This window comes from Peromyscus californicus, unplaced genomic scaffold (assembly GCF_007827085.1).
Source record: "Peromyscus californicus insignis strain IS unplaced genomic scaffold, ASM782708v3 Scaffold_14__1_contigs__length_90479793_seg_2, whole genome shotgun sequence".
Lineage (NCBI taxonomy): Eukaryota > Metazoa > Chordata > Mammalia > Rodentia > Cricetidae > Peromyscus > Peromyscus californicus.
The window spans coordinates 71,480,682-71,495,470 of record NW_026294436.1 but is presented as its reverse complement, the minus strand read 5'-3'; the positions used below and the strand labels follow the sequence as shown (position 1 = coordinate 71,495,470).

The window sequence follows — 14,789 nt, the reverse complement described above, 5'->3', positions numbered from 1 at the left end:
GGAATCAACTGCAGTACAGTGTACCTTTGGGTTTACTAGTTTACCAGTCTGTTTTCCTGTTCAGAGATTGCTCGTGTTGCCATGCTTCCATGTAGGAGTAAGTCAGTCATTGTTGAACAACCACCCAGCATCTGCTCCTCAGTAATGGCGTTTCCTTCATTGTGTATTGTGTAGCAATAATCTTGTTACGCGATATTAAGGACTTACTCTACCACGTTCTGTTTTGTTTGTTTATTTAGGTGGGCTTATGGAAAGACATACAGTTAGTTGAAGTGAGAAGATGTAAGCACAGCCTATTCCTAACTCCCAAATAGAAATTTGGAGTAGAGGATTGAAGGTCAGATGTGATCCTACCCCATGCTTCATTTACACACAGGAAGAGGAGCCCTTTGCACACCTGTTCATTGCTTATGAAATTAGACTTCAGTTGGGAAAATGTGTGAGGAGGTTAGCAGGAATTGTGACAGTCACGAGCCCTGTGCTCAGAACATCAGAACCTAGCCTGGGTTTAAAGCTGCCGTGAAGTAGATGCTCCATAGCGAGCAGTCCCTGCCACTTCCCTGGTCTTTCCCACATCTGTGTAGCTTTGTGTCAGTGTGTGGGGAGGACTCGTGCGGACACCAGCATCCATGGTGTCAAACTGTGTAGTATGTACATTTTAAATATTCCTCACTTGGGATGCTCTTAGGCTGGGCTGGGCTTCGCTGTTCAGGGGTCGTGGTGTGTTAGCTGCCAGACAGACATATTCCCCCGCCCCCTTTGATTTTTTTTTTTTTTTTAACTCATGGTTGTTGGAATCCACAGGCAAATGGGAACCACACCAAATTCTTTTTTTGTTTTCTTCTTCATAGAGGTTGGCACGTGAGTTGTTTGCTGATGGGTTAGGAGGGATTCTGAGGACACAGATTGGGGTCAGATTGTAAATCTCATACTTGTGTTTAGGGATTTGGACTTGAGTTCTTAGGGTCTGATTTCACCAGGTATGTGCTCTGGCCGGATCTGATTGTTGTTAAGGAAGACAAAGGGTAGAGGTGGGAAGGTAGCTTCAGAAGACCAGCTTGTGGGAGGCCGCTGCCAGAGTCAGCAAGAGGGGAGACGCTGGGTGAAGGCCATGTGGGTTGGAACCCGGAAAAAAACAGATTGCAGAAGCAGATCGAAGGTTGGAATCCATTCACCTTCAGTCTGACATGATGAGAAGGATTGTAAATAACTGATTCACAGTAGGGAGACACAAAACTGATAGGTTTTACCAAAATTGAGAAGATAAAAAGTGGAACATGTTTGGGGGGTGGAGACTTTGGGAGGCGGTGTGTGCTCCCAGTTGTAATCAGAAATGAGACAGGACGGTGATGACAGGTCGATCCTGGGGCGTGGAGAGAGGCATTTTCCGGCTGTAGGAATCAGTGTGGCTGCAGCTGGGGAGAAGAATCTGTGTGGTAGGGCCGCTTGTGGCAGGAGCTGATGGACTCCGGGTGTCTTTGGGGTTCCTGAATCTGGTGACGGCTGCTTATCAAGTCAGGCAGGGTGAATAGTGTATTAGGAAGATTTCTCATGAGTAGATGGAAAGGTTTCTAGGTGTAGAGAACTGATTTTCCCTAGACCATAGGCCTTCTCTGGACTAGGTAATGATGCCTTACATGGGCACTCTGTGTAGGGTGCTGTGCAGGAAGCAGTGAGTGCTTGTGTCTACAGTCCAGATGCGTACCTTCTGGAAGAACGTGTTTTCTCACATATGTTACAATAGTCAAGGTTTGTTAAGACCGTGAAGATAGGTTAGTTTAGTTTACTTACTCTTAACAACTGTCATTATTTCTTTTGCTGTTTTCTTCAAAAGCCAGGTAAACTCTGGTGGGGTTTTGTGGAATTTAGTTCTTTTCCTGAAGCCAGGACTGCATGTGCCATTGTAGCTAGAGTTTTCCTGCCTGACCCACAGTCAGGACAAATCTCTCTCACCCGCCAGTCCCAAGCCGCTCAAACCCAATCAAGTAAACACAGAGACTTATATTGCTTACAAACTGTATGGCCGTGGCAGGCTTCTTGTTAACTGTTCTTACAGCTTAAATTAATCCATTTCTATTAATCTATACCTTGCCACATGGCTTGTGGCTTACCGGTACTTTACATCTTCCTTGTCCTGATGGCGGCTGGCAGTGTCTCCCTGACTCAGCCTTCCACTTCCCAGCTTTATTCTCCTCCTTGTCCCGCCTACACTTCCTGCTTAGCCAATGGCCAATCAGTGTTTTATTTATTGACTAATTAGCAACACACGTGACAAACAGAACATCCCACAGCACTTCCCCACCCCCCTTTTTTTTTTCCAAAAAGGAAGGTTTTAACTTTAACAAAGTAAAATTACATATAATTTGGGAATTTGGGCGTAGCTTCTCTTACTACTTCCTGCTGGAGGGGGGCGCTGTATCTTATGGGGACACAAAGAAAATTTTAGGATTATGGAATAATCCATGAGGCTGTATTGTCTGAGCCAGTTGCCTTCAAACCATTCTGGATGTTGGATCATTTGGGCCAAGGTGTCATCGGAGACCTTTCAAGGGGTCTTGGCTGGTCAAACCTGATGTATCTTAATCTGGAACAAATCCATAGCCTCTTGCTTTCTGTGGAAACAAAAGAGACTCTTTTCCAAAGCAACATATCCTTACATCCAAATTTTGAAGTCAAGGTATCTTTAAAATATACATACTGGTTTAACTCAGCTTTCTTTACAATCAAATATCTCTCTGCAGTTAAGAATCCCAAAGACAACACAATCCAGATTCTCTGTGTAATATCCATTTTTTACGTGGCTTATTTTTATACTACCTTACTGTCTCTTTAAAGACTTTATTTTTAAAACTATGTATTTGTTTATATAACTGTATATATTACCTTTTTGGTCTCTTTCAAGCCTACGTATCTTTTACACACATTGTAAACTATTACATCTGAATCTGTCTTATTGTGAATCTATTGCCTTAAACTGCAGCAGCTGTGGCTGCTGGCTCCGCCCACCTCAGCTTCCCAACATGGCGGTGGTTTACCGCCAGCTCTGGGAGCTATCGTGGGTCTATGCTTTTAGCCAAGCAGCGTGTAGTCCAGAAACCTCTTTTTTTGTTTTGTACCTGCAAAGGCTAAATCCACCACACAGCTTAATGTGCCACTTGCAGAGGCCTCATTCCCACCATACTGCAGGTCGAGCGCACATGCTAGGAACCCGCCAGTAGCTCAAACCGGCAGCTGCCACTCATTTGAGAGAGACAATTAGGAAGCTGTTTTTAGCTCCGTTTTAGAATCTTTTTTCTCAGTTTTTAGGTGGAAACTCTTGCCACCACGTTGGACGCCATTTGTAGATGTATCCAACCTTCTTTTTTTTTTTTTTTTTTTTTTTTTGGTTTTTCGAGACAGGGTTTCTCTGTGTAGCTTTGCGCCTTTCCTGGAACTCACTTGGTAGTCCAGGCTGGCCTCGAACTCACAGAGATCCGCCTGGCTCTGCCTCCCGAGTGCTGGGATTAAAGGCATGCGCCACCACCGCCCGGCCCAACCTTCTTATTAAATAAGAAACACAGAAAGGGGAAATATGGTGATATTTTATTTGTATTAAAATGTTATTTGTATGTTAATAAATAAAGTTGCCCGGGGGTCAGAGCTATTAGCAAGCCATAGGAAAGCAGGGCAGTGGTAGCGTACGCTTGTAATTCCAGCACTTGGTAGGCAGAGCTGGGTAAGTCTCTGTGTGTTCAGGGATACAGCCATTATTGGATACACATGCCTTTAATCTTAATACCAATCATGGAAAACCTGGAGGCCTATACAGACAGGCTGTGAGGAGGCGGTCATGTGGTTGGGTTTACAACCAATGAGAAGGCAGGACAGGAACTCTATATAAAGACTTTAACACAGGGGTAGCTCTGGTTCGGAGAGGTAGGACCACCGCAGGAGGAAGGGTAAGGTTTTAGCTCTTAGCTCTGACCTCTTGGCTTTCTTCTTTGCATTGGTTCTGTGTTTCTTATTTAATAAGAAGGTTGGATACATCTACATGCCATATTTTAAATCTGAATTTAAAGGAGACCGTTGGTTGCTATGGATGGCATTGCTCTGTGACCTCTGCCCTTAGTTAAGACTTTCTGCAAGAGTTTTCGTCACCGGAAACTGACACTGTCAGTGTCAGTGGTCTTGCAGAGGGGAGAGAGAGAGAGCTGCTGTTTCCCCCGGGACAGAAACGTCCAGGGTCAGTGCTGGACAACAGATTTCGGTGCACGAGGCAGGGCTGTTTATTTTTCTCTTTGTGCTTTGAGGTCTTTGAATGTTGAGCAGAGATTGGGGGGGGAGTGGGCATGCTGCTTATCCCTTCATCTCTCTTAAATGGCAGCCCTGGAATATAACCAGGCATTCAGTGTTGAGAATGCCTTTGAAGAAACAGGCTTACTTGTGTCTTACAACCCAGACCTTGTGTGGTTAGGTACTTTTAAAACTGTGTGCTTCTCTGGTGCTTACACCTACTGAATCCTTGCCACTGAGAAGAAAGCCCAGAAGGGAGGTCTCCAGGAGGCTTCAGCATTTTCAGGACATTTGTAGTTGGTTTGGGAATAGGTAGAGAAAGGTTCTGTCCTCAAATTGCCCCTTGCAGGGCTGTGAACAGGGCTTTACTCCCCCTTAATCTGCAAATGGAATGTGTGGAATGACAACTTGTAAACAATTCAGCTTACTGTTTGTTTACTGAAAATGCCTAAACAGTAGAGTTTAGACAAAGCAAGCCTCCAGGCTTGAAATGAAGGAGCAGGGCCCTCTACATTGCTGTGGATGGGAGCAGTTTAAAGTCAGATTTTTACTGTAGTCATTTACAAAAGCACTGTAGTTGTGGTGTGGGATACTGTCGGACGTGAACAGCAGTTATCATTGGAGCGAGTTATGTTTGGGATGGGATATGGGCTGAGTGTGGAGTAAGAGCTAGTCATCGTGAAGCTGCTGTGAAGCTGCTGTCTCACTTGAAGTTCATGATGCCCTGTCCTAGCTTGAGCCCCGTCTTGTTCTGTGACGCCTGTACGCCTGTGTTTGTGCCTGTCCCACTCACTTTAAAATCCGAAAAGTCTTTTCTGGTTTCTTCCTAAAAGTCATTATTTGAGCAGTACACAGTTGAGAGTCTTGATGGGAATTGTTATATAGTGTACATAGTGACTGAGGCCACGGATTCTAGAATCTAATGGGATTCAAAAGTTGTATTCTGTGTGAGCAATATCAGCCTGCATCCTGAAGGTGAGGGGAGTCCCAGCACCAAGTGCACAGGAAGTTGTTTGTGCACCCCAGCTGCTTTCTAGGCGTCACAGTGTTGTTTCTTTGACTTGTCCGTAGACTGAGTCTCTGTCCTTTGTGCACATTGTCTTCCTAAAAATATTAGACAAGATGAACTCTGACATCTGCAGCCAACTTTAAAGGGAGCTGTTAGAACTTCGTATCTGGATATTATAAATTCAGAAGGTTCCTAAAATAATTCAATACAATTAGATTTGGAACATTCTTACTCATTTACACGTTGAGTCCTTAACACATAATTCTTACAAAAGAATAGAGTTTCAAGAAGCTAGAAGTTTGTCTGCTTTGTCTTGCTATTATCTAACTACTGCTTAGAAGGCTTCCTTAACAAGAAACAAGAAAGTGGATTTTGTTTTGTTTTTTGAGAAAGAGTTTCTCTGTGTAACAGCCCTGGCTGTCCTGGAACTCATTTTGTAGGCCAGGCTGATATCGAACTCAGAGATCTGCCTGCCTCTGCCTCCCGAGTGCTGGGATTAAAGGTGTGTGGAGACTGCCATACTGTTTAAATCAGGGTCTCACTTTAAGAATGTGTCCAGATCTCATTAGACCATCACCCATGTGCTGAGTTGGGAATCTGGTGGGTACATGTTGTTGGTATTTTGGCTCTTTGCGGGGGCCTGCCACCCAGCTCCCAAATAAACAGACACATGGAGGCTTATTCTTACTTATGAATGCCTGGCCTTAGTTTGGCTTAGCTTCCAGCCAGCTTTACTGAAATTATCCCGGCTGTCTTTTGCCTCTGGCTTTTCCTGTTCTCTTACTTCTGTAAATCTTACTCCTATTCCGTGGCTTGCTGTGTAGCTGGGTGGCTGGCCCCTGGAGTCTTCCTCCTTCTCTGGCTCCTTCTTGTTCTCCCTTTCCAGATTTCTCCCTCTATATATTCTCTCTGACTGCCAGCCCTGCCTGTCCTTTCTCCTGCCTTGCTATTGGCTAGTTCTTCATTAGACCATCAGGTGATTTACACAGCCACAGTAACACATGCAACGTGAACAAAAGTAACACACCTTAAAATAATATTCTACTACAGGTGCATATTGAAATGGGACCTCAGTAAGAGTAGTGGGACTGGGACGTGTTGCTGTGTGCTAGGTGGTGCGCACGGTTCTTTCTTGCTGCTGCTGTTAGAAGTAGAGACTCTTCTTAGAGCTGGAAAGCCCAAGTCAGAACCAATCAAGACAGTTAAGCCAGCTCACCCCATGGAGGTCAGTGGAGTCTGGACTCAAATGCAGCATGACTCTGTCCGTGCTGCAGTCACTGTGCAGACAGCTGTTGGTGTCGCTGCCTGCATAGACCTGCTTGAAGTCCTGAGACCAGACAGACTAGAAAGAGGACAGGGAGGCAGCTGCAGCCTGGATTTTTACTAGGGTTCTCATTCCTGCTTTTGATGTAGAAGATAATAGAATTCAGGGGAGGGGGCACTTTGTGATTTACCTGTTAGGATTGGCTTTTTAGTTGTTTTTGCAAGAAATTAGGATTTTCTAGAAAGCAAGTGTATTTTTTTATTTAAGTATTGTGCTCTGAATGCAAAATGTAAACTACCTTCTTACATGATTGTTTATGAAAACTCCTAAATAGGAAGAATATCTAACTAAGAATAGTGTGAGGGATGCCTGCTTCTCTTATTAAGTCTACATTAGTCATTAACCCCCCCTTTTTTGTTGTTTCTGTTTTGTCTGCCCATCTTTCTCCTCATTTAAATTCTGGTTGTTGATAATTGAAGGCTGTAACTATGTGTACACCAAAGATCATCTTTAAAAAATAGGGTTCTAAGATATAATTCAAATACCATAATAATTCAGAAGATTCTTTTATAACTTTGAGTACCAAAATCCAGTCAAGGTTAACATATTATATTTGATTTTATCTTGTCATTTATTCTAGCCCAGTAAAACAACTGAAAAAATAAAGACAAACAAAAATACCACTGACTTTTTAAAAGAAACCAGGTGGTTGTTTTGAAGAATTAATAATGAATCTGTGGGTTAATAGTTAATTAATTGGGTGTGCTGTTTTGATGCTGTACTGAAGCATCGGTGTGTGGTCAGAAGGTTCCATAGATGATGAAGGCTTCCCAGGTTAAAGGGGTAATTAATTGATCAGTTTCCTTTGAGGTATGTGCCTCCTCCCCAGCAGGTAGGATGTGGTTTGGGGGGATGCAAACTTGGGAAGGAGCAAGTTTGGTCCACTTGTTCTTTTAGGACCAGGGAGAAGTGGCACTGTGTTGACATGCTTGTCCCATAGTCTCCATCCATCGTGTAGGGTTTTTATGGGAGGAGCTCTTGTACATTCATGAAGGAAGTTCAGTTCTTATGACCAGTGTGATGGTGGGATATCCTGCATGATTACAAGCCATTGATTTCATTTCCACTTCTGAAAGGAAAGGCTGCATGCACTGTTACATGTATTCAAATGTGAAGAAATTCCTGTGTATCTTCCATCTCACAGGGAGAATTTTAAAAAGGCTGAGTTAATTGTGGGTAGATAACTGTAGTTGAAAATAGTTTGCTAAACATTTTAAATAAAAAAGGTATTTAGATGCAATGAGCCAGTACTAAAACGGTTTAGTTTAGCGAAAATTAAAGTAAAACTCTGTGTTAACTGGATAAATCGATTGAAATTAGCTTGTTGATAACTGCTAAATTTAGATGTGACCATTCTTTTAGGGTTTGACTTTTTCTTCCTTTAGATTGGAATGAGATTAAACTGTTTATTTGCTGTTGAACTAATTTCCTCAGCATTTCTTAGCTGTCAGTGTGTCTGAACTTAATGGAAGCTGGTTAACACTTTAAGAGCTGTCTTTGTCTTTCAGATTTACACCAGTTGCTTCTGAATGATCTTGATTATTTATATAAAAGCAGGCCATTGAGGGACACATTGTTTCTTTGCATCATGTTGTTTTATTTGGTACTCTTACCTGTGGGTGTCTGCGTGGCGGTTAGAGCTAAATGTTGAATGGCCTCCTCAATAGCCGACAGTCTGTCCCTGAACTTGGAGCTCATCCTTCAGTTGGGGCCTCTTGTCTTTGCCTTGCAGCACTAAGACCACAGGTGTATGCTGCCATACCCCACTGTTTTCCATAGGCACTGGGGATCTGAACTCAGGGCCTCTTGCTTGCATAGTAAGTATTGAGCCGTTTGACTGACCTCTATTCAATTTTCCTTGTCAGTTAGCATAAGTGTGAAGGGTTATATAGGTTGCTTTAGGCTGTGTAATTAGTACAACCTCATAGCAATTCTAAATACCCCATGACAAGGTCTGGATAGAAAGTGGGGATACAGTGCTATCGTTGAGACCTCAAATGTCCCCAAAGGCCCAAGGGTCAAAGATTTGAGCCACAACCTGTAGAGCTATTGGAAGGTGATGGAGCCTCTACGAGATTGGGTTTATTTGGGAGAAATTGGGTTATTGGTGGCATGACCTTGATGGGCTGTTGAAACCCCATACCTTTTTCTTTAGTCTTCATTCTGTACTCCCATCATGCTGTTCTGCCTCACTGTGGAGATCTACCTCACCAGCCAGTGGAAGCTACTGACCATGGATGCAAACTCAAACCATGAGTTTAGTTACACCTTCCCTTTCTTGAAGTTGTTTGTCTACAGCAATACAAAGCCCATGCGGCTCCTAGCCAAGATTAAATATCCAGCTGAGCATGGTGATATGACCACCTCTAGAGTTCATTATTGTACCTTTGTTTTAGCCACGATGAGCTGAAACCATGACTCAGTAAGTCCTTTCCTCTTAAGTTGTTTGTGTTGGTTTCTACACAGCAGCAAAACCCCACCTTACTACAATTGCCTTTAAACCCAGTTAAGGAATTAATCATTTCTTTCAAGCAAGTACAGAAGTCTCTTGATTTTTGTTCTTGTCTTAAAAATAATAAATCAAGTTGTTGCTACTTCTTTATTACAGAGAAACCACTCTGTTGTCATATCTTTAAATGCTTTTTGAAATTACATTGATTTATTGGTTAGTTGTGTGCCACTGCGCGTGTGGAGGTCAGAAGACAACATGCAGGATCAGGAGGTTCTCTCCTTCCACCATGTGGATTCTGGGATTGAACTCAGGCCATCAGGCTTGGAAACCATCATCGTAGTTCCCTTTACCTGCTAAGCCATCTTGCCAGGCTCTGATACCTTCACATCTGGAATTTTCCTCCACCTCTCTCCTGTAGTTATTTTGTTTATTTGAGATAGAGTCTCACCATGTAGCCTACCCTGACTTCAACTCAATCGCAGCCTCCCAGGGATTATAGACAGGCATGTACTACCATGCCTGGTTCTGTTCTTGTGGTAACTTGTGATTATTTGGTTTATCTTTTCATTGTGGATACTCTTAAGTAGTGTGCTCAATGGTAAGATTGTTTATGAACCATTCATAAGGGCAATGTAATTTGCTCAGATTGGAACTTATAGAAATTATCTTAAACAGGGGCGAGGGGTGTAGCTTAGCTGGCAGAGTACTTGACCAGCATACACGAAGGTCTGGGTTTTAGCCCCAGTATGGTGGAAACCATGTGTGGTGACACATGTCTGTGATCCCAGCAGTCAGGTGGATGCAGGAAGGTCAGAAGGTCAGGATCATCCTTGCCTTACATAGTTAAGTATGAGGCTGGCCTGTAATACGAGAGACATGTTTTCCCCCTCGACCCCAGTAGCCTTAAACACAGTCAGGCATTTTCTGTGTTTTAGCATTGATCTAGTGTGTGGCTGCTGGTGGGAACAGGTGGTGGAGCAGTGCGTTTTAGAGATGGCGTTGTGGTAGCACATTACTGTGGACTGTGCAAAATGTGGACTTTGGTAGCATCTTTCCTGTGCTTCAGGGATGACTTGTCCGTTAACTCCTGGACTTGAATAAGCTGCTTCATGTCTTGGAGCCTCAATTTCCTTGCATAAGATGGGAGTGATAATTCCTACCTGGCAAGAGAGTTAAATATGTGGCGGTGTGAAGCATCTAGCCACACATGCCGACTCAACAGTACGGTAAATTAAAGTGAGGTGGAATTATTATGGTTAAAAAAAAAGTCGTCCTTCACAGAGATGCTCTTGGGATGAACTTGGAGGAAACCCAGAAACTGGAGAAATGATGATGCGGGTGTGTCTTTTCTCCTTTGTTAGTGTTTTGCTGTCCCACCTTTTAAGGTTTCTTTGAATGCATGTAGTTTTGGAAGTCGCATTTGCCCCAAACTCATTTATTTCCATATAAAGCTGGGTTTTGGTGTCCTCCGCCCACTCTGTAGCCTCTAAGCCAGGGGCCTCCGGACTTCCCTGTGTTCCCCTGGGTAGTCTTTGCTAGAAGTCCTCACTCTGCTTTGTCTGAGACCCACTGTCTCAGGTTCTTCCCTGGCTACCTTTCTGCTCTTTAGACAGTCTGTGGTGCCGTCTGGAGTTGCTCCCATGTTGGCTCCTGCATCTTCTGGCCTATCTAGTCTCCATTCATTGTTGTTAGTGAAGACGCCTCCAGGCTTTGACACAGGTTGACAGGAAGGCTGGTGGCTTGTGATGGCATCTTCAGTATGCTTCTGTCCCTTGAAGTCACTGCTGCAGGCATCCCTTAGGCCTGATGTCAGGTTATTCTGAACTTTCCTTACTTGGCTGCACTGATGATGTGCTCTTTTGGCTTCTATCCTCTGAAGTTCCTTTTGAGAAAGGCTGCAGCAGCACGACATCTTTCCCGTTTTCTCCTTACATTTCAGTAATACTGTGTGCGGGCACTGGATTCTAAACACTGATCTTCTCCTCTGTTCTGGAGCCTCCTGAACGGGCGTCTGCCTTACTTTTTCTTCTGCTGCTTGTCTCTTTTTTATGTGATTTTTCTTAGTTTTGTCTTCTTACCCTTCTCCCCTTATCAAGTGTTTTAGCTTGAAGCTAGCCGTTGGTCAGCCTTGATGTTTCTAATGGCCTATTTCAGACAGAACTGGATCTGAATGTCAGCTTTGGTGCTTATTCATGTAGACTAAGCTTGCTGTATTTTACTTTTTTTCCCTTTAGACTGGGTTTCTCTGTGTAGCTCTGGCTGTCCTGGAACTCACTCTGTAGCCCAGGCTGGCCTTGAACTCACAGAGATCCGCCTGCCTCTGCCTCTGAATGCTGGAATTAAAGGCGTGCGCCGCCACCGTCCGGCTTGTATTTTATTCTTTAAACATGAATTTTAGTTATTCAAATTATAGAGTATGAAGTCTGTTTAAAATATCACAATTTTGAAAACCCCAAGACTATCTGGGGTACCAGTCTCAAAGGGTAACATGCCAGGAACTTGAAATCACCAAGAATTTGTTTTTTCACTGCATTTTATAATTCTAAGTTGCATCGTTGACAAATTAAAAAAATAAACTGAATTGAAACTGGAGCATGGTAGCTCATGCTTGTAATCCCAGCAACCAACTTAGATAGGAGGATTGCTGTGAGTTGGAGGCCAGCCTGGGCTACAGTAACTTGTTCCGGTCTAACCTGGGTTACAGTGTGAGACCTTAGTTCAAATTCTGTTTATTTTTTAATTGAAAGCTTTGAGCAGTTAAGTTGGCTGTGCCTGTTGGTTCCAGACGCCTCTCAGGAGCAGCCGTCTCTAAAGGAGGCCAGCAAGAGAAATGGGGTTAGAGAAAGCCCGGGCTAGCGGCAGGCCTCCAGTTTCAGAGGTCGTCGGGGAGAGGAGAGGTCTGCCTCCTGTTTGCAGTATGACAAGCATTGCACCGTGGTGTTCTCAAATGGCACAGGGTTTCTGGTTCTCTGCACTGGTTACATTACAGCAGGGTACTGATATTTGAAATACTAAGTCAGTTCCCCCATCTACCCAAATCTGTATGCTGCCTTGTCTCTGGGTTATACTTGGTTCAAGTCATGTCAGTTTTTCATCCCACAAATCTAGAAGTGATACAGAAGGACATTTTTTCCCTTGATGTGTAACTGTGTCCTTAAAAATCGACAGAAGCAGCTTCAGCAGAGTTAGGTAACTAGCTGTGAAACCTTGCAAACATTTGGTGTCTTTTTTTCTTTAAAAACGCTTGCTACATAGATATAGCCCCCAAATAGGATAGATTTGCACAGACTGGCTGCCTCCCTGAGAACTGGACTTGGTTTTGTTGCATCGGTGTTCCTGACACAGGACAGTGCTGGACAATGGTTGTTAATAATCATCAGAGAAATATGTTGCATTACTTACATAATGCCACAAGGTGGTGCTGTTGTACCACAAAAGGAAGGCGGGTGTACTTGGCTCCAAGTATTGCATCAATCCTGTGACTGGATGAAATGAATTGGCTGCTTAGTTTGTTGCCTTCTTCAGTTATTTATAATTTTGGCATGTTGTTTAGTCTCTGGTTCCGTGATTGCGTCAGGTAGTGAGATTGTAACAGAGTGAGGGGTATTTTGTTCACACTGTTAGAGACTCTGGATATGGTACCTACTACCTTGAACACACACCCTGCAACCATCTTTTGTTAGTGCAGTTGGGGTTCAGTTATCACTGAAGGCTAATTAATGTTGTCCAAATATTTAAAAATTGTCACCAAGTCTTTATTTTACTGTATTCTCCCAGCTCTAAATTATTTTGCTTTCATGTTTCATTGGTGGAGTTGAAAATTTTCACTTTACTGTGTATTTGTATATACATGAACATAGTATATAAAATCAATTTTATGTTATCTTGGTTTAAGCTCATTTAAAACTACACATTGAAAAGTTTGTTTTGAAGTGTATAATTTTTAAATTTTTCCTTTATTTGATTTGTGAATATTTGGTTCTATAAATTTTCTCAGACTGAAGTGAAATCAGAAGAGGGCCCGGGGTGGAAGATTCTGCGAGATGATTTCATGATGGGAGCCAGTATGAAGGACTGGGACAAGGAGAGCGATGAGCCTGCCGCCAGCCGGGCGGGGTCGGCCAGTGAGTGAGCAGACTGGGCGGACTCTCCCGCCCTCCTCCAAGACATCAGCTCAGACTGCTGTTGGCAGCCAAGAGGCCTCTGTTAAATCCCCGGACTGCGGAGAACACCTGCTCCAGTGCGCCTCCTTCCTGTGCGCGCTGCAGTCAGAGTCTGTTTTTAATCCTCATGTAACTTTAAGCATTTTCAAAAAATATTTGTACAAAGGATTAGGTTCCTTTCTTGAGCAGTAAGATGTGTGTTTCTCTAGAATCCTTACATGTGAGCACATACAGATCATACACCAGTGTTTCTCATGTGTAAGCCCATTCATGATTTATGTACTTTGATGTATGATTTTTCAGTGTACTCAGATCCATATATCTATTGTGGGGCGTGATTGATGTCACTTAGGTTGGTAAGCCTTTAAGAAAACCTATGTAGTAAAATTTCAAATTGTAATTTTTGTATTTGAATTTTAGAAACACTGATAAAACTGTCCAATATCCATCCAAGATTCCCCTAGACTTTACTCAAGTTACAAAATTTGAAAGGAAATAGGTCCTGGATGTGACGTGTTCTCTTTTGAGAAGGGTTCATCTCTGTCCATCTTTCCATAAAGTGAGCCCCCCCCCCCCCACCTGTGTGCACACACTTGCATATGCTTTGCGCTGAACCTAACCCTGCCCAGGGTGTGCTGGACCACAGATGTTGATGTCTTTAGATCACTTTGAGTGCTGTAGATCTTCTATGACTACAGGTGAATTAGCCCCTGGCTGGAGTTTGCCATTAAATGAAGAGGACTCACCCATAGTATACATATTTGGAACATACGTGTTGTATTATGTGGCTGGTGTTTTTATCATTTTAATCTAAGTAACTATGAACAAGTTTTCCTCAGTAGTAATGCAGGAATACTAAGGTGTTTGGATACTCCTTAGCACAGATTAACATTTCAACACAACACACGGCTAATTTTGGGAAAGAATGTACTACCTACAAACTTTTTACTTTTGAGAATGAAAATTTTACTTCATTGTCTTCTGTTGACTGTTTTGGGGCCGTTCTAAGTGTTTGCAGCTTTTTTTCTGAAGCTCACATTTGGATGATGAAAATGAGTGACTGACTGCTTATGAGGAACAGGTTGTCCTGGGGCATAGATTTGTGCTAGTTGAACCCAGCTTTCAAAATGCAAGTAAGGAAGAAAGTGTTCACACATTTCTTCTTTCAGAGGAAATTTTATTCCATAATAAAATCGAGTCACCACTGAAACAAAGTGTCACTTTTGAGAGAGGCCATGACATAATTTTGTTGCGTGGTCATGTCTTCTAGGTTTTAGTGTCTTTGTGTCTTGCTTCAAAGTACTTAAGCAGAGGCAGTGTGTATGAGGAGTCTAAGGCGAGTATGGCTATCTGGAATTCTGGAGTCGGACTTCTGAGGTACCAGAGTCGTCTTGGAAATCTCCATTCTCTTGCTTCAGCTTCCCAAATTTGGGAACTACGGGTGTGCACTACCACACCCAGCTGCTGAGTGTGTTCTGGAGTGGGTGTTGGAAATAGCCTCTTTCTCTCGCCGTTGCCTTGTGGATTTTTAAGTCTCTTCTGGTTCTACATTAAATTCTATAAAGACGA

At 43.1% G+C, this 14,789-nt stretch overlaps 1 protein-coding gene across 1 annotated transcript in view; it reads left to right on the top strand.

The window, feature by feature from the left end:
* The window catches only part of Rrp15 (ribosomal RNA processing 15 homolog), a 33,281-nt gene extending 18,492 nt beyond the window's left edge, over nt 1-14,789 (top strand). Inside the window, exon 5 of the mRNA XM_052737948.1 lies at nt 13,055-14,789. Within this exon, the coding sequence (XP_052593908.1) occupies nt 13,055-13,189 (135 nt within the window). The 3' untranslated portion in view covers nt 13,190-14,789. The remainder of the gene's footprint in view (nt 1-13,054) is intronic.